The sequence below is a fragment of the Diceros bicornis genome, chromosome 1 (assembly GCF_020826845.1).
Source record: "Diceros bicornis minor isolate mBicDic1 chromosome 1, mDicBic1.mat.cur, whole genome shotgun sequence".
Taxonomy (NCBI): Eukaryota; Metazoa; Chordata; class Mammalia; order Perissodactyla; family Rhinocerotidae; genus Diceros; species Diceros bicornis.
In genome coordinates, this window is record NC_080740.1 from 58,543,706 (window position 1) to 58,564,857 (window position 21,152).

General features: G+C 38.5%; 1 protein-coding gene across 1 annotated transcript in view; it reads right to left on the minus strand.

Moving 5' to 3' along the window:
• Positions 1–21,152, minus strand: part of PFDN1 (prefoldin subunit 1) — a 77,665-nt gene that overhangs the window by 16,874 nt on the left and 39,639 nt on the right. The window contains exon 3 of the mRNA XM_058541847.1: positions 15,874–15,958. Coding sequence (XP_058397830.1) covers positions 15,874–15,958 — 85 coding nt within the window. The remainder of the gene's footprint in view (positions 1–15,873; positions 15,959–21,152) is intronic.

Genomic DNA, 21,152 nt, shown 5'->3' on the forward strand with positions numbered 1-21,152 from the left:
GCTGGGTAAGTTCATCTAATTTGTATGCCTAATTCTGGATCAGTATTAGAGTTTTATTTATTTATTTATTTATTTTTATTTTTTGTGTGTGTGTGTAAGGAAGATCAGCCCTGAGCTAACATCCATGCTAATCCTCCTCTTTTTGCTGAGGAAGACCGGCTCTGAGCTAACATCTATTGCCAATCCTCTTCTTTTTTTTTTTGTTTCCCCCAAAGCCCCAGTAGATAGTTGTATGTCATAGTTGGACATCCTTCTAGTTGCTGTATGTGGGATGCGGCCTCGTGGGACATGGCCTCAGCATGGCCGGAGAAGCAGTGTGTCGGTGCGTGCCCGGGATCCCAACCCGGGCCGCCAGTAGCGGAGCGCGCGCACTTAACCGCTAAGCCATGGGGCCGGCCCTGGATCAGTATTAGAAACCGTCATTATTGCTGCACACCTATGCCACATCCTTCAACCTAATATTTATCAGTAATAAAGGTAAAATATATAAAAATTTTTATATCAATTTGCCTGACTTTCAGTTAGTTCCATACTTAGGCAGGAGACAAAGGGTTTATTTATTGTCCCTCTCCAACAACACTTTTGTTGCCGTTTTACAGAAGAGCATACTTAGGCTTAGAGAAACTAAGTAATTTATCCAAGGTGGTAGTAAGTGGCAGAGTCAGAGTTCAAATTCATATTCATCTGATTCCAGATGAATATTCTTAATTATTATGCCAAGGCATTATGCTATGCATATCAGAGCAAAGAAGTACTTACTACTTGCTAAGAATCTTCAAGATGAACTCAAAAAATATTCTAAAGGTTGAAGTTTTTCTTAGTATATACTGAAAGAGGGTAGGAAAGTGTACATATGTGTGTGCATATGTGTAAGCATGTATATGGAATAGTGAAGGAACTAGTCATTATAAACTCCCTTTAGGGAACTTTTAACCTTCAAAACTAGTTCAAAACTAGTAGGCATGTTTGCTTTCGCCCATGAAAGCACCCACCTCCCTCAAATTTTACTCAAGATACCACAGATATGTGGCGGGGGTTCTTATCTCCTGTGCTCTAAATGAACTGTGTTCAACGAATCCCTGCAGTATGGTCCCACAGACAGAGGGTTCAACTTTGAGCCTAACTTGATGTCAGCCATTACCTTCTGCAATTCCTCCCCGAGAGAACAAACCTGCTTCCCTCAGCAGACCAGGCCTGCCCAGCTCCAGGGTTAGTGCTAGTAGAGGAAGGCCACAAAGCACTAGCAACTCAGGTCTAACTGAGCTGACAGCCTCTGCTGCCATCATAAAACCAAGGGCCTGGACAGCCCCCTAACCTTGAAGGGAGTTGGTCCCATCCCTTCAGCTTGGTCCTTTCTCAGCAGAGGTTGCCCATGTGGGTATTCTCTCAGTTCTCTGGACTCACTACCCAGTGTCCACACCTCTGTAAAGAGATTTACACCCTGCTGCAAGGCCCTCGGGTGCAGTCCATGAACCTCGTTTGTTCCTTCTCTAGCTTCTCCTTAGCTGACCTAATTCAGTTCTATGATTTTAAATGCCAACTATAAATTAACAATTTATAGACAATTCTCAATTTTACTTCACTAGCCTGGAGTTCCAGATTCATATATCCAACTGTCTGTTCAACGTCTCTACTTGGGTCTAATAGTATCTCAAAGGTTAACATGGCCCAAACCAAACTTTCAATTTCCTTTCAAAATTACTTGTGAAACTTGAAAATTGAATAGGAAACACTGATCAATGAATTATCAATAGCATACCTGTTCCCATAAACATGTGGAATCTCTGTGGAGCCTAGTACACACAGAATGCTGTGTGGAAACCACAGTGAATAAATAGCATTGGCACTGAGAACAACTATTTGCCCAGAACAAGTAGTACTTATACAAAGTGAGCAGAAACAATGCTGATTTCATTCATTTTAGCCCTTCCCTTAGACCTCTCCAGCCTCATTTCCCACTCCAACCCTCCATCTACCATTCCACTTCCAGATTCACTACTCCTTTGATTTGACATGCTCTCTCCTCTGCCCCAGCGCTATCTAGCAAAATTCTAACAGACCTTCAAGGATCAGGTGAAATGTCCCTTTTCCCATGAACCCATTCCAGATCTCTCCAAGAAGAGAATGAGTGATATACGTGGGAGGAAGGAGGTATGATTCCTTAATCACAGGTCCAAAACTTTGAGTCCTCTCTTTCATCCCTATACTCCATCATCTTGGTTCTACCTTAAAATATATCCTGAGTCTGACGACCTCCACTGTTACTACCCTTGTCTAAGCCAATCTCTTACCTGGGTAATGCAACAGCCTCCTAACAGGTCTCCTTGCTTCCACCCTTGCCCTCTATAATCTATTCTCAACATAGCAGCCAGACTGGTCCCTTTAATGTAAATCAAATCATGCCATTTCTCTGTTCAAAACCCTCCCAAAACTCCCAATTTCAGAGCATTATCCAAAATCCTTAATAGGGCCTATAAGGCCCTATATAATCTATTCCCTGATACCTCTGTGATTTCATCTTCTACTATTCTCTACCTTGCTCACTCAGCTCCAGCTGAACTGGCTTCCTTCCTGTTCTCTCAATCTGTCAATTATGCTCTCACCTCCAGGTTTTTATACTTGCTGTCCCCTCTGCTTGGAACCCTCTTCTACCAGATGTACACATAGCTTACTCCCTCACTCCCTTCAGGCCTCTGCGCAAATATCACCTTATCAAAGAAACCTTCCCTGTCAACACTATATAAAATAGCTTATACACTCCCATCATTCTCTGTCTCCTTACACTGTGTTGTTTTTCTTTTTAGTATTTATCAGTTATATTATTTGCTTATTATCTGTCTCCACCTTCCACTCTCCATGCCATCAGGGCCTTTGCTAATTTTGTCTTCATTGCCTATAATAGTGCATGGCACATAGTACAACAGACTGTAGGTTGCTTAATGTATAAGACTAAAAGTAAGAACAAATATCCTCCATAGTTAGACATAACCCCAAAGTACTCTGTATAATCAAGACACTCAGCAAACATTTAATAATGCTTTTTTTATATGCATACACTCCTTCTGGCCTATCTAACAATTATTATTGGCCAAAGTCTTATGTCATGCATCTTGGAATTGTGCAGTCCTCCCAAAGCAAGGAAAAACCAGTTGTATGTGAAATAGTTCAGCCTCTGAAACTGAAAGCATCAAAGCTTAAAAATTAAGGCAATCGATATTTTACAATTATGTTCAAAACTTGATCGAGCTTAAGGGTCAACTATAGCATCAGAATCTCCTTCTTCCTCTCGTGTTTTCCATCACCCCCTATCTTTTGTTTCCCTTTCATGCCTTTTCTAAACAGAGAAGAGAGACACAGAGTCTGTATTAATGAAGGCTTTGAATTTGAACTCCAAAGAAAGTCCAGGCTCTGAGCAGAAAGTGATGTTTTCCTTTACAAATTTCTATATCTGATTAAACTTGACCACAAACAACATCTGTCTTGTGCTGTGCGTAAAGATTTAAAGTGCTGCGGTGGGCCCGGTGGTGCAAATGGTTAAGCATGCGCGCTCCGCTGTGGTGGCCCGGGGTTCGCTGGTTCGGATCCCAGGTGCACACCAACACACCGCTTGGCCAGCCATGCTGTGTCGGTGTCCCATATAAAGTGGAGGAAGATGGGTACGGATGTTAGCCCAGGGCCAGTCTTCCTCAACAAAAAAAAAAGGAGGATTGGCAGATGTTAGCACAGGGCTGATCTTCCTCACAAAAAAAAAAAAAAAAAGATTTAAAGTGCTGCCATATATGTCATTCCACATGAATCACAAGACTTTATCACCTACATAATAGCATAGATAGTCTTGAGGCCTGTATTCTAAGTTATAGATTTGCGACCCCTTAGTTCAGTTAAAATAATTAAGTATTTCACTAAATTAGGGAGTAAGGCAGGTTGGTGACTTAAGAAATATCTAAAAGTAAGCATTCCCAAAGCCTGCAGTGTCCAAGTGCTCAGATCCCAAAGCTTTAGGTAAATACCAGGATCTTCACTAATATAGGCTTTCCCAAGACATCCCACCCCCCACCCCTGACCAAGAATCTCTAATAAAAGCAATCCACTTTTTTCTTTGGGGCTAAAGTGGTCAGGGTCAGACCAAAAAAAAAAAAAAAAGAATTGCACAAAGGAAAGGATTTTGGATAGGACTTCAGACACAAAAATCAATACGAAACTTCAGAATATAAAAATCAATAAGCCCTGACGTAAGTCAACACAGACTGTAGAACACCAGAAATATAACTGAAAACTTGCTCTCGTTTTCACAAACTCTACCGCTGGTAAATACATAGCAGGGAATAGGAAAGGCATTTAAATCATTCCTTCAGTGATCTTCAACAGCTTTACAAACAAGTACTAGATTGCTATCTCTACTTTACAGAAAGTTGTTTCTATTATTGGAAGAAGTTAGGGCATAGACAGGTCAAGAGCCAGATCCAAGTAGAGCTTTACACTGGCAATGTGGGTTAAAACTACATGCAGGTGTACTGGAGTCACACGTGTGGTTAATTTTATCAAACAACCTAACTCGCTCTGAACACTGAGTTAAGGGAGAGTATTAAATAGAAAGATTTCTGTATTCTCACACTAACTCCCCCATTTCTAACCACCATCCTCTCTCTCTCACCTACTCTCACAGGCTAAGCACATTTCCACTGTCAAAAGCCACATGAAAAGACGAGCAGAAGACCACAATCGCCTGGTTAATCTCTAGCACAACCACTGATCAGAGCATGCTCTTTGAGCCCCCTGGCTCTGGCTCCACACTGTAAGTAGATGTGGGTACGTGAGCCCTATGGAGTTTGGTAAAAGAGAGAGCTCAAACAATGTTCTTGTCAGCACTTTAAACAAAAAATCCATTCAATGAGAATGGCACCATGTTCCTTTTGCCCTTTCTCCCTAGGAACTAAATTAAACAGATTACAGACAGTGGCAAGAGCTGGCCTTAGAACAGCCTCCCCCTTATTTGTTATTTTTAGCAATTTAGTCTGACAACGCCTGACAACTAAACATGCCTAGAATAGCTAAAGGGAGGGGGGATTATCAGATACTACCAGCAAAAACACACTAGTCATCACTTCCTCCAACCCTAAGAAAGAACCATTTTCCATGTCTTTATAGCATCACACAGAGTTTGAGCTTTTAGTGTCTCGTATAAAAACAGAGTGCGTATAAAACGTCAGTGGAAACCGATAATGCTTCCTGACCTGGAGTACTGTTCCACCCTCACATGTGTTTTCTTAAAAACAAAAGCAGAATAAAATGAACTAAGTTGTTTTACACAAAAGTTAGGAGTACAATGCACCTGTGCCCATTTTGGAAATATTCCCTCACAAGATAATTATGTAGCCAAAAGGATGGCTTCATGAACAGTGCTGGAATTCAAATATTTTTATTATGCTGGTGGCAGGTGAGAGATTTGTTTGAAAGCAAGACAAAATGAGGTGGGAGAAATTCCTCTAATTAATGATAATTAGCAAGACAGCATCACCCCATACATCCTATTTATAAATGAAATAATGTAGTGAAAACTCTTTGAAAAATGAATAAAATGGTAAAATAAAAATGGTAAAGTCCTAAATAGTATAATATCTGCATCAGATTAATTAAAATTCATAGAAATACATTTTATAAAATTTAATAAGATACCACTTATATAACTGTCTATATAGGGGCCAGCCTGGCAGCGTAGCAGTTAAGTTCACGCACTCTGCTTCTACAGCCCGAGATTCATGGGTTTGGACTCCGGGCGCGGATCCACACACTACTCATCAAGCCATGCTGTGGCGGCATTCCACATACAAAACAGAGGAAGACTGGCACAGATGTTAGCTCAGGGCCAATCTCCTTCACCAAAAGAAAAAAATGTCCATGTACACTCAAGAAATTTAATAATTTATCAACATTTTCTGAACAACACTTTTTGCCACTATTCTAAGTATCATGTATTTTATAAGACGGTATAGGATAAAGGACTACAAAGGAATAAAATGAGGTCTTACTGGATATGTTATTTAATTTATGTATGTGGAGTTAATAAGCTATTACACAGCTCTATCCAAAAGTACAGTCATGTATCACTTAATGACAGGGATACATTCTGAGACATGCATCATTAGGCAATCATCATACAGCGCACTTAAACCTAGATGGTATAGCCTACTACACTAGGCTATATGGTACTAATCTTATGGGACCACCGTCATACATGTGGTTTGTCATTGACTGAAACATCATTATGCAGCACATGACTGTATCTCTAAAACAGGTAATGCCTTCTATAAACTACCTTTATGCCATCACACACACACATCTCTGTGATTTCAGTAATTTAAGCAACTACTACAAAGATATCAAAGGAGATGCTGTCACCTTGTATTACATTTTAGCTGGCAAAGCTGTAGGCAGACAACTTGTTTTATTTTAGCTTCAAAATAGGATTCCAATTAACTTTTTTTTTTTTGATGAGGAAGATTAGCCCTGGGCTAACATCCGTGCCCATCTGCCTCTACTTTATATGTGGGACGCCTGCCACAGCATGGCTTGATAAGCGGTGTGTAGGTCTGTGCCTGGGATCTGAACCTGCAAACCCCGGGCCACTGAAGCAGGGCAGACGAACTTAACCACTATGCCACCAGGCTGGCCCCTCCAATTAACTTTTTAAATTAATGATCTGGACATGAAAGGAAAATGGTTTTTTGTTTTGTTTTGTTTTGCCTCCTTCCATCTCTTCATTTTAAGGGGGCATTTTTGCTCCTAAAGTAGCGAGTCAGAAAAAGACCAAGGTTATAACAATAAACTTAATAGACGTGACCCTAGATATCCACTAATCCAACACTCATTTTACAGATGAGGACACTGAAGCTTAGAGTACAGCAGCGCTATAGTCCAGAACTCCTAACTTAACAGAAAGTATTTAAATTAGGAATTTAGGGTAATAAATGCTCTGCTGTAAATCTTATAGACTAGGATATCTCTATTTATGGTTCAAATACCAGTTTGGATCTTGTTCTTTTGAGGTGACACGCACAGTGTGGTCATTAATACAGGTGTGGCTTTGCCCACATTGAGTATTGAACAACTCACTTCTTCTGGCCAGTATGTATTACTTCAGGTTAGAGGAGACCTGTGATATAAGGACTGATTAGAGTAAAAATCTGAGGTAAATAAAAGTATACTGATTAACTTTGGCTTACCATCTAGTTACAAGAGCAGGGAAGCATGTAATAACATGAAAGAAAATTTTGATGAGTCTAACTCATCAAAAGAAATCATTCTCTAGGCAGCCTAAAAATGACTGGAGGAACTCTCAGATATGGGAGGGAGGAGGTTAAGGACAAATTTTTATGGTTAGACACAGAGAAAAGTACAGACCATATAAAGCATATAGCAGTGAAGGCTGAGGTCAACAACCCTCTGAAGGGCCGGCCCCGTGGCTTAGCGGTTAGGTGCGCACTCTCCGCTGCTAGCGGCCTGGGTTCGGATCCCGGGCGTGCACCGACGCACAGCTTCTTCGGCCACGCTGAGGCCACGTCCCACATACAGCAACTAGAAGGATGTGCAGCTATGACATACAACTATCTACTGGGGCTTTGGGGGAAAAAAATAAATAAAATTATAATAAAAAAACAACCCTCTGAAGCTTTCAAACAGATAGTTTGTTGTGAGTATAGACAAGTATTCCAAAGAGGGGAATCAAGGCACCCTGGGAATGTATCCTAGAAGAAAAGAATAATGAATGGAAATGCAAAAAGATGAACTCTGGCTAAACAGAATGCAAATCCTTCTTTTATCTTAATCATAAAATGAAGATGCACATCAGTGAACAGATCAAACAAAAGGGGCATGTGTGTGTAATATATGTTTTACAGATAGTAGAAGAAAAGCTGTCTAGTTAAAAGAGCAAATCTATTTGAACTGTTCAAGTTTTCACCAGATCTGAAATATTTCTACTGAGGAAATATTTGGGCAAATATTAGCACTTGGATCATAATACTGACCAATGTATTGATAATACTAATATTAACCAATAAAGAATACTTAACCAGAAAAAGAGCATATATGGGCTTTTTCGGGCTCATGCCTATTCTCCTCTGAAAGCCACAGAGGAGGATCACGCAGCTACATTAAGCCTGAAGACACCAGGATATAGAGAATATATATAGTTCACTATAAACTCCAGAGTTTCCAACTGTCAGGCTCTTTTAGACTTAAGTCTTAAATAACTAATAACTATTTTAAAACAAACATCCATTTTTATAAATGTTGAGAATGCAAATAAACTCGATTAAGAGATAAGTATTCATATCTGAAATCCCAATGTATGGGACAATAAGAGAAACTTCATCCAAGACTCCCCAAGTCAAAACAACATGGAAAAGAGATTAATTTACTAACTTGCAATTACTTTTTAAAATTTAAAAAAAAAGACACTCAGAGGTGCTATCCAGCTACTACTGAAGGTGAGAAATCATTAAGCAAATTTTTAGGGTGAAGATATTTTATGCTTCTCTCCAGGACTCAAAACTCTCCTGGGTTGAGGCAGGAGGGTGTCTCTGAAAAATAGCTCCTCTCAGCAAGAGGCTAAGAGATAAACTGCACAAAGACTGTATGAGAACATCGTGACTTGTTAAGAACAAAAATGGACTCTCTGGAAAGATAAATTGTAGTAGATCTATATAATGAAATACCATATAGCAATGAAAATGAACAAATCACAATCTTGAGTAACAACATGGATATACTTCACAAACACAATGTCGAGCAAAAGAAGCAAGGCAAAAAAATATAGTATAGTGTTGTAGATGTAAGGTTCAAAAACAGGCAAGATTCAATTATACTGTTTGGGGGATACATACATAGGTAGTAAAACTATACTTTAAAAAAAGAAAATAATTATCACAAAAGTTATAGTAGTAGTTATCTTGGGTAGGAAAGTGGGCAGGGATGGCATTGTGATCAGGGAGGGATAAACGGGGCAGAGGTGGGGGCCTCTGGTGTTTTGCCAACTTTTGATTTCTTGGCCTGGATGATTGTTACAGGTGTTTGCTTTATAATTACTGATTAAGCTATATGTATTTTAATATATATTTCTGTAAATGTTATATTTCACTACAAAATAAATAAATGACTAATTTTTTTTAATAGATTCTAAACTTTGAGCTATGCAAGCAGATGAACCATTGGGTGTAATTCTTGTTTAACATATAAAAAAAATTCTATCACTGGCTCTGCTCTCACCTGCCCTTCTCTCTTCATTAAAAATACAAATAAGAATCAGTGCCTATCATATAGTAGTGTCCACTTAACATCACCTCCAAAGAGGGGCTCCCATCCTATGCACAATGGTACCAGCTCAAAAATGAAGTCCTTAGGGCAACAACTGGACATCCATCCAAGTGCCTACCAGTCACCACCCATGCTATGGAAAAAATGATCCTCAATAGGCAGAGTAAAATCCCCTTAATCGTGGGAACTTCTCCAAAACATTTTCTCATTAGAGGCTCAGAACTCAGCCAACTACAGTGTCACAGGCACCTCCTATCCAGTTGTCTTGCCCTATTCTTCCTATTTGTTTCAGGAACCACTGTCTGACCAAAATTGTCATTTTTGTGGAAGAGTAGGGACTTCTACACAGTTTTCTTAGATTTTACTTACAGCATGGGCTGCCGAGCTATTTCACAACCCTGGGATTGTAACATTCTGCGTCAGAAGTGGCATTATGAAGGCCAGAATGCCCTGGGCTTCCTTATTCTTATTTTTATTCTGTCATTGTTGAGCTAACCAGGGTGGTGGAAGGGGTGGTAACCATGTCAGAGACAGAGGGGAAGGAAAGTGTTCAGCCAGTATGTGCATGTGCCTAAAATGTAATGGGGACTTTGGACTGAAGGCAGAAGAGCCTGAATCAGTAACTGGCCCTCACCTGGAACAAGGGAGAGACTATAAGAGAATGGTGGTCAAAATGTGTTCAAATACATCACTGAAAGCTTACAGTTATCTCAAGGATCCAAAATAGTTGAGATTCATAAGGCAAGGGTCAGAACTTGAGCTCTAGCTCATCTGAATGCTGAATCTAAGTTTTCCCAACTGCAAAAGAAGTGCACAAGTAATTACTTCCTTCTTACCTCCAAAAAAAAGTGAGCAAAAATAAAAACTGTACTTTTCACTCTTTAGAAGATATATATCTCCTCAATCTATCAATAAGGTTTAACTCAACTTTAACTAAAACTGGATTTTCTCAGGAAAAATCCCTACTTTTTCTTTGCAGCAATGCTGTATATTTCAAAAATAAAATTATTTTTACAAAGACAGATGAGACTCATAAAGTCATAATTCCATATCCCAATTATATTCACGTCATTTAAAAAAATTATACTTTTGTACTTTTCTAATAACATATACTGTATTATACATTCAGTCATCTTTAAAATGTTATTTGTTATCAGTATTTTAAAAAAATAGAGAATTCCCTCAAGGACATAAATAACATGGTTAGTCTATCATACTAAAGCCACCATTTTATATTTTCTCTTGAATAGGATCAGCATCACTGGTTTACTAATTACCATTAGGATGAAATGGTGATACTCCCTCCCAGAACCTGACCTATCGTCTTTATAAAGGAAAGATAAAAATTTACATAAAATATCATATTGTGAGTCTGTTGCGAAAATATTTCCTAATCAACCCCAGTTAAGGGATTATAGTCTGAAGAATAACCAAACAAAGGGCTAGTAAAATGTAAATATAGAGCCAGCCCTGATGGCCTAGTGGTTCAAGTTCAGCTCACCCCACTTTGGTGGTCTGGGTTCGGTTCCCAGGCTTGGAACCACACCACTCGTCTGTCTGTAGCCATGCTGTGGTGGCGGCTCACACAGAAGAACTAGAAGGGCTTACAGCTAGAATATACAAGTAGGTACCAGGGCTTTGGGGAGGAAAGAAAAAAAAAGAGGAAGACTGGCAATAGATGTTAGCTCAAGGTGAATCTTTCCTGGGGAAAAAAAAATGTAAATATGGGGGAAAAAATGTAAATATGGAGTTTTAAGAAGAAAAAGACCGTAAGACTATCTTTCCAAGGTTAACATACTACTTGTCTTTACCCTTCTAGTAAGTAATATAACTCCCTATCAAGGAGACATGAGGGCAGGGTTATAGAACCCTCACCTCTGCTCCATAAGAGGAAAGGGCCAGCAGGTGAGGCCACCAGGTTGGCTGACAATGTAGACCAGCATAACAGTTACTAAAACATACAAAAATTCTAGGTAAGCTTTGCACTTGTAAATGAATACTGGAGAAAAAAATCTGGAGAGAGCAAACATAAAGAAACAGAAAGGACAGAGGTGAATAAAAGGGAGTCTAGGAAATACTAATGGAGATTGGCCCTGAGATCAGAGAACCTGAATCAGATCAGCATCTACATCACGGAAAGGGTTCATCCAGTGTCATTTATATAGACTGTTGGTAGGGGGTGGGGAGGCATACACAGTGGGACAAGTTAACAGCTTTAATCAGAAACTGGACCTACGGACCCAGACCCAAAACCATCTCACTCCTTCAGAGATGAAAACGTGCTAAATGGAAACAGCCTGGCCTTCATCTGCAGAGTTATGTATAAATTGTGCCTCTCCAACTTAACTGTAAGGTATCTGAGGGTAGAAATTAATGATGATGATGATAATTAAACAGGATTAAGATGAAACAGGTTGGACTGGCAAGAAATACTATGGCCCAGAAGAAGAGACTGTAGATTTGAAAGGAGGAGCAACAACTGGGAGGCCTTGTGATAAACTATTTAGAGCTCTGAATCCATATTAAGCTTCCCAAGAAAAAGGAAACCATATTTGTAACTACTTCAACTGGTGATAGTTTATATGCCCAAATTCCCACATTGTGCTATGAAACTAATAGAATAATTAGGGAGAACAAGGAAAAAGCACCTAATTCGAGACTGAGAAATCAGAAAATGGTTCTCAGGAGAAGTAGCCCTAAACTAAGATCTTATGGATTAACAGATGGAGCTGGTAAAGGCAGGAGGAGGAAGTTCCCAGGCAGAGGGAACTACTTTTGCAAAGACCTAGTAGAAATAAAGATACCACAGCAAGTTTTAAAAATAGAATATTTCTGCATGGCTGGAGCATACAGTGTAAGAGAAGGCAGACGAAATGAGGAAGATGAGACAAATAAACAGGAGTCATTTCATAAAGAGCCTTGAAGGTATGTTAACGAGTTTGAACTTTACCTTAAGAACAACGACGGGCTGGGCCAGCCCTGTGGCTTAGCGGTTAAGTGCGCGTGCTCTGCTGCTGGTGGCCTGGGTTTGGATCCCAGACGCGCACCAACACACCACTTCTCTGGCCATGCTGAGGCCGCGTCCCACATACAGCAACTAGAAGGATGTGCAGCTATGACATACAACTATCTACTGGGGCTTTGGGGGAAAAAATTAATTAATTAAAAAAAAAAGAACAACGATGGGTTTTACACAGAGGACTTATGTGACCAGGTTTAATACCTTAGAAAGGTCATTCTAGCTGAAATATGTTAAAAGGATTGGAAGGGGGAAAGCTGGAAATGGAAAAACAAGTTAAGATGCTACTGCAGATGGTTTAAAGGTGGGGAAAAAATTCCAGAAGGAAATACCATTTAATAGAGAAAACAGGGAAGAAATAACATTCAGTGATAATAAGAATTTTCCACAATTGATGAAAGACACTAATCCTCAGATCCAGGGAATGCAACTTAATCCAAGTAGGATTAAGAAAAAAATAAAAAGACTAAATCTACACCTAAACATATCCCAGAGAGACTACAAAGCATGAGAATATTAAAAGCAGCCAGAGAGAAAAGACAAAGGAACAACAATTAGACTTGTAGATGACTTCTCGACAGTAACAATGGAAGCCAGAAGACAGTAGAACACTATCTTTGAAAGAACTAAGAGGGGCCAGCCCTGTGGCTTAGCGGTTAAGTGCACGCGCTCCGCTACTGGTGGCCCGGGGTTCGGATCCCGGGCGCGCACCGACTTACCGCTTGTCTGGCCATGCTGAGGGGGCGTCCCACATACAGCAACTAGCAGAATGTGCAACTACGAGATACAACTATCTACTGGAGCTTGGGGGTAGGAAAAAAAAAGGAGGAGGATTGGCAATGGATGTTAGCTCAGGGCTGGTCTTCCTCAGCAAAAAGAGGAGGATTGGCATGGATGTTAGCAAAAAGAACGAACGAACAAACTAAGAAATTCCTATATAAGAGCAAAATGAAACATATCCTCTAAACTATGTATACAGTAATAATGAGTACCTAAAGTACCCAGATAGTAAATACCATTGCCCACTAAACTAAAAGACTAAGGAGAAATCAATAAATATCATCATAGAGGGAGATTTTGACACCTCTCTCTCAAGAACTAAACAGAAAATAACAAGAAACAGAAAATCTGAACACTAAACTTAATGTATGTGTGCATGAGTGCCATGTGTGGGTGTGTGCACATGCATACAGTTCAGGCTGAAGTAACAAAACATAAAGGCATGGCAGTGGAAAAGTATGGGATTGCTTCAGCGAAGAGAAGAGAGTGTATACTATTGGAGTATTGGAGAGTATACTAAATAATGCAGAGGTAGGATCATACAATAATTGAATGTTCAGGTAATAAGGAGCCTACACTGGAGGGAGAAATGGAAAACAAGAAATTGAACATAAACTAGATTTATATTACTAAAGAAGAAAGATAAAATTTTCAAATTATGAAAAAACAGTATATACAGCATAATTCCTTTTTATTTAAAAAAAAGTGTGTAGGGGACCGGCCCTGTGGCTTAGCGGTTAAGTGCGCTCGCTCCACTACTGGCGGCCCGGGGTTCAGATCTCAGGAGCGCACCAACGCACCGCTTGTCCGGCCACACTGAGGTGGCGTCCCACAAACAGCAACTAGAAGGATGTGCAACTATGACATACAACTATCTACTGGGGCTTTGGGGAGAAAAAGGGCAAAAAAAGGAGGATTGGCATGGATGTTAGCTCAGGGCTGATCTTCCTCACAATAAAAAATAAAATAAAATAAACATTAAAAAATATGTGTGTATGAATGTGTTTATAAAACAAAGGAAAGTTTGGAATGATACACACCAAACTGTAGAGGTGACCTTCGGGGGTGTGCAGAGAAGAGGAGAAAGATTTCATTTAATCATTTGTTTTACTTTTTTGCTCGACTGTTTTTCTTTTTTTATAGTGCACTTATACTGCTTCTATAATATAAATAACATGTAAAACAAAAGATGAAAAAGAAAAAAGGCAAAATAACTTTCTAAGGCAGAAGCTCCGAGTTTAACTCTGCTAGTTTTTTGTAGCTATAATTAGCATTTCAAACAGGTCCCAACAAGCCAGGTAACCTACTTGTATTACCTGACAGATATCAAGATACTCTACCACTATTTGTTACGGTATGATTTCCTTCATTCCAGAAAGATTGTAAGAAAAAAATAATTTCATCCCCATGTCCCATCTCATTTTGTTAGGGTAACCAGTGGTAATTTAATATATATGCTTACATATCATTTTCAGTGTTCACATATAGATCTTGTTTTTTATTTTCATAAAAAGAGAATTATATACACATTACTTGGCACCTTCCTACTTATTCATCAGGACAATTTTTAGACATATTTACCTACAGTCGCAAAACACATTTTTTGTTATCTACATGACATAGTTTTGTTTGCAGTTTTTAAAGATACTTTCCTCTGAAAACAGTAGAGGATATAAAATTCAATCTAGAACAATTGAGCTGACAAAAATGATAAAACAAGACATAATAACAACCTGGTTACTATAGGATTACAGTTTTTTCTTTTCTGTTTGATTACTTGTTTTTACAATACGTCTTTCTAAGCTATAAATCTATTATCAAGTGTGTTTAAATTATCATCCGCAGTCAAATAAAAATAAGCTTAGTAACCTAAGATACTACATGCTCGCCCAGGCCATGCCACGCTGGTGCCCCTGAGAAATCCCCAGGAGGCTACAGGGGGTGTCTCACCAATTCAGCAGAGGGCTGAGTCAGATTCTGAACCACTGCCTCAAATAGTACTCACAGAAATTAGATAAAGTGACCTATGAAGTCATTGTATCCACCCCCATCTCAGGAAATCTTGGTCCCAAAGAAATAATAACCAGTTTTTTGTCCAGTCTAACTTTTACTATATACAGGATAGACCTTTCACCAAAGCCCAAGAAGAATATTTCATCAAAAGTTTTAATGTATAAGGAAACTATAATAATAAACTCCAATTTTCCAAAAATATACCAAGTTATTCTAACCCATCATCTTTTTCCCTAGCTAAAAAAAATTTGTTTTCCTCACTGGAGCACCATCCTTCAGATTGTTAGTTACAGCTTACTACTCAGTCCTGGTCTAGAATCTAATCTATGTTAAAGGAATTACAATGTGTAAAAGAGACATATATCAAGATTCTTTAATCACTAATATTATTACCCACTCTCATGCCCATTCACCACAATATGTGGTGTTTAAATATACGTTGTGTTTCTATTTTTGCTTTTTTTTTTTTAAGAACAGGCATGTTCATTCAAAAGTAATGGAGAAAATACATTGAGATTAACAGCATCCTATCTTCTTCAAAATTCCCTACAGTTCCAAGAGACTTTGTGAGTGTGTGTCTTATACACTGCCATGAATACAACCACTTCATAGCTCTGACACAATTAGAAAAAATAAAAACAATGTGACATGACCTTGGCAGGCATACATTTTCATTTAATATGACACAATGAGATAATTTTTTCCTAAAAGTTGACTATTACTGTCAATATTCACTCAAAACTTACTTCCAATTCTTTAATTTTTTCTTCTGCTATTTTCTGTTTCTCTAACAGCTGATTGTGAATTACCTCCTTGGACTGAAGAATAAACCTACAAAACACAAAAAAGTTGCAGATTAAGCCACATGACCACTATATTAACCAAAATCAACAGCTATATATCACAAATATTAAACTAAGAAAACTAAAACGATGATCTCAGGCCGGCCCCGTGGCTTAGCGGTTAAGTGCGTGTGCCCCGCTGCCGGCAGCCTGGGTTTGGATCCCAGGCGCGCACTGACGCACTGCTTCTCCGGCCATGCTGAGGCCGCGTCCCACATACAACAACTAGAAGGATGTGCAGCTATGACACACAACTATCTATTGGGGCTTTGGGGGAAAAATTAATAAAAATAAAAATAAAAATAATAAAATAAAATAAAATAAAAACGATGACCTCCCAATTCAGGACAAATAAAATGCACTGTTATGTTAATGTGACAAACTCAGGAAACCACCACGGGTTTAAGCCTTCTTGGCTGAAAAGAAATAAAAGCTTAAAAGTAAATTCTGCCTTCTTCTCTAAGAAGGGAATCAGGCTTCAAGTAGATTCATAATAAAAGAAAAAGGAAAAAAAAAAAAACATAAAGGGACAAAAATCTATTACAGGCTAAGAGAGAAGTTAACAAACAATAAAATCCTCCATAATTTTTATTTTTTCAGTTATCTATATCAACTTGTATCTAGATATTTTTTTAAACAATATTTGTAAATTAGAGCTCCCTCTTCAATCTTTTTTTATTTTTTCTAACAGTAGTAACTTATGACCTTTTAAAGTCACAATCAAGTACTGTGTTAGGATCAATGCATTAGTGTTTATGAGTTCCTCACACAAAAAGCACTGTATAAGGCCTAGTATCTTTTATTATTATTTCCAGAGTGTATAATACCTCTGAAAAGCTCAAAATGCACAAGTGGAAAATTTCAGCTTTTTCCATTTTACAGTCAGGCACATTATTTACAGCTGATGAGGGGGGAAATATGGGAAAGCTTTAAAAATTAACACTGACTCTGTTCTGTGACTTTACGTTCATAATTCTTGCTGTGGGGAAAGAAAGAACAAACTATTTTATAAACTCAAGTAAGTGAACTGAAATATTTCCCTTCCATTGGAACCAAGGGGAAAACTTCAATTACTCAAATCTCTTTCAGAATTGTCCAACTAGCCTATAACAGATTTCAATTAAAGATTACAATTAGGGCCAGCCCCGTGGCTTAGTGGTTAAGTGCGCGCGCTCCGCTGCTGGTGGCCCAGGTTCGGATCCCAGGCGCGCACCGACGCACCGCTTCTCCGGCCATGCTGAGGCCGTGTCCCACATACAGCAACTAGAAGGATGTGCAGCTATGACATACAACTATCTAATGGGGCTTTGGGGGGAAAAAAATAAATAAATAAAATCTTTAAAAAAAAAAAAGATTACAATTAATTAAGCAGATTGTTTCTTCTCTTTGCACATAACTTAGAGTTTAGCAACAAAGAACTAAACGTCTCTTAACAAAAAGCCAAAAAGGAAAACATATCAAGGTAGCAAGATGCAGTTTCCTCTACCAATCTGACAAAAACAACACCGTGTTTAGGTGGGTTTTTACCAAGAGGGTCTGTTTTTATAAATATAAGACAAGTAAAAAAAGACCAAAAAGGGCAACTCTAGCTCTGCCCAGACACCAGGGAGGAAACTGCTTTTCTCCCCCTTTTCTTCTTAAATATACCTTGGCACACATATTAATACAGTCTGGTGAACTTCTCTTTCACTCTCGTAATTATTAAGGGCTTGTGTCCTGAGGTAGACGGTCCAGATAAGTTAACTAATGATCCCAGTCTTCAGTAGTAACATGATCCTTTGTAAAAATCTTACTCCTATATTTACTGCAAAGATAGCCCATATTCATGCAAAACAAGGATTACTATATAACCTTCTATGTCCAAAATATTCTTATTATTAGTCCAACAGACAGGTGTTATTTCTGATAAGACTATATTTTATAGAATATTTTTCTCAGGGGCCAGCCCCGTGGCTTAGTGGTTAAGTGTGCGCGCTCCACTACTGGCGGCCCAGGTTCGTATCCCGGGCGCGCATCAACGCACCGCTTCTCCAGCCATGCTGAGGCTGCGTCCCAAATACAGCAAACTAGAAGGATGTGCAACTATGACATACAACTATCTACTGGGGCTTTGGGGAAAAAAAAGGAGGAGGATTGGCAATAGACGTTAGCTCAGAGCCGGTCTTCCTCAGCAAAAAGAGGAGGATTAGAACAGTTGTTAGCTCAGGGCTGATCTTCCTCACAGAAAGAAAAAAAAGAAAAAAAAAAGAATATTTTTCACAGAACTAATTATTTAGTAGAGTATTTGAGGAGAAGAGCTGTTCTGAACTGTACTGTCTCAGTGACACCATGTAAAAGTATTATAAATCTAGGCCCAAGAATCACCAAATTGTGTCATTAAATGCATGATTTTACTGAGGAAGTGTTTTAGCCATTGAAATAATTTTCAGAGTAAAATACACATTTTTAAATAGCACTGATTGCTGGTCAGTGAGTAGTATTCTCAAATAATAGGTCATCAGACATTATCTTTATTCGTGTCTGGGAAATTTTCAAAGCTAAGATTAGAGGTCAAGTCACTACTTATGTGGCCTTTAAAAATAAAGTATCTGAACAGATACTAAATCCCTTGAGCAAAAATAAAATTACTAGAAAGCAAGAACACTCAACAACAAAAACATGTTTTTCCATGGCCACACACCCCTGAGGTAGCTATATTAGACTGTGCCAACTTCAAAAGCCAGAGAGATGTCACCGAAGCTGGCCAATTTACTATAAGCTTAAGGACATCTCAGCCACAAAAGTTTTAAACAAGGATGAGTGTTGAGGAAACTCAAATGTCTACCTCAGAGAGTAGTTAAATAGTCAAAATTCAACAAAATACTTAGGGAGAAATTTGGTTTACCTCAATTTTAAAAATGCCAAAGATACACCTCATGAAGATTGGAAAGGGCCCCAAGAAGCATTTGGATTTCTGGGAAAAGTCTTTAGAAAACACTTTACCTGCTGTTAAAAAGGCACTAACTTATTAGATGCTATTTTGAAGATAAAGGATATATCATGATAATGTAATTATGAGTCACATACTAAGTACACAGTTTCTCAAAGTAGAGAATCTCACAGAGATCCTGCCTGAGAGTTTATGAAAGCTAAATGGTAGATAAAGGATTCTGGAGTTCAGAATGTGCTACAAAAGAAAAATAAACCATGAAGAGGGAAATTAATTTCATATGACAAGTGATATGCAGAAAATGTGATTACAATACTCAGGATTATATAATCTAGATCAGAGTCCCTGCTTTGTAAAAGGCCTCTACACTGGAAATCAATGACATGTGGCCCTGCACTGTCAAATCCCAAGGACTTATAGCCTGCTGTTTCATTTCCTCATTTATTTGTAATTATGCTATCTGAAAAACATAATTTTATGATGGCTTTTGGCTTTATTTAAGAAACATCAGAGGCTATGTTCTAAATTGTCCTGCAGGTTGACACGACTTCCACTTTCTTATGACTCAGCATGAATCAAAAGTGTTGTTTACCTGCCCAAAACACAATCCAGGATCAGTGCCAATGTTGTCTTTTGGGTACACTTTGAAAGTATGGTCACCTGGACATCCACTATTCAGAGACAATATGCTTATGATAATGCATTTTGTTTGGGTGGGAAGCTTTTAGAGGATGTCTGAAAACATCTTCTAATGGCAGTTAGGGCACCCACAAAATAAGCGGCAAAGGAAAGGCTGCGTAAGAACCAGCGTCTCTTTCTTCTTTGCCTCATTCCACTGTTGATGAAAACTACTTGCATGTGTGCACAAAGATCTACGTGCAAAAGTTTTTACTTCAAAATTTTTTAGCAAAAAAAAAAAAGAAACAGGGCCAGGCCTGGTGGCCTAGTGTTTAAGTTCAGCACGCTCCACTTCAGCAGCCTGAGTTTGGTGCCTGGGTGTGGACATACACCACTCTGTTAGCAGCCATGCTGTGCTGGCGGCCCACATACTAAAAAATAGAGGAAGACTGGCATGGATGTTAGCTCAGGGCAAATATTCCTCAGGAAAAAAAAAAAAAAAAAGAAAGAAAGAACCTAAATCCCTTAGTAAAGTAGAATGCTGAGCAAGTAGACTCTTCTGTTATTAGAATAATGCAGAGTAGATATTCTGAACACTCTTTCTGATTAAAAACAAAGCAAAATAAAATTTTTTTAACATTTTGCTGAGCAAACACAAATGAAAGATTTCACAGAGGCCCAACATGAAGTGAAATCAGAAATTCTGGAAGGTAAGAAAGCAATAAATTGGCTTTCACCTTGTTTCTGCTGAATCCTAGAGACCTTGAACATCCACACTGGCACAGAAACAGGAGATAAAACCTAGGGGCCATCCAAAGTAAGGATGCTTTTAGGAGAATCCTCAATTAAAGTCAGGTTCCCAAAGGGCTCCACCTTCAGTCTAAGCGTGAAAAAGAAATGAACTTGCCTCTCACTAAGGTAAAATAGAAGAAACTTGTCTATCTGCACCTTGGTCGTGAGTAAAATGAAAAAACAAAAATGTCCCCATAGAATTTGTAACCATAAGCTGGCCTTCTTGTGGGTTGTGGCCAAATTCAACCTATTATATGGTCCAGAAAATCTCAAGAACAGAATTTAATTTATAGTGTTCCTAATTAGGTGGGTGGCAAAGTTCAAGAAAACTTGAAGATGGGTTAATAAAAATTAATCAACCTAAAAGAAAAAAGACATAAAAAACAATAAAATAAACAAAACAAAAAAATAGGCTACAGCATGTAAGACCTAAGAGACAATATTGAGCAGTCTAATATGTGTAATTAGAGATCCAGAAGGAGGAGAAAGAGAATGGAGAAGAAACATCTGAAGAGATAACAGACAAGAATTTTCTAAAACAAATGAAAAAAACACCAAATCAGAGTTCTAAGACATTCAGAGAAACCCAAGCAAAATAAATACAAACAAAACAAAACCAGACACGGCATAATCAAACTGCTGAAAACTAAAGATACAGAGAAAATCTTGAAGGCAGCCAGAGGAATGACACATTACCTTCAGAGAGACAAAGATAAGAGGGACAGCAAACTTCTTGTCACAAATGATGCCAAGGCAGAAGACAATGGAAGAACACTTTCAAAGTACTGAAAGAAAAAAGCTGTTAACCCAGCATTACATCCAAAGTAAAAATATCTTTCAAAAA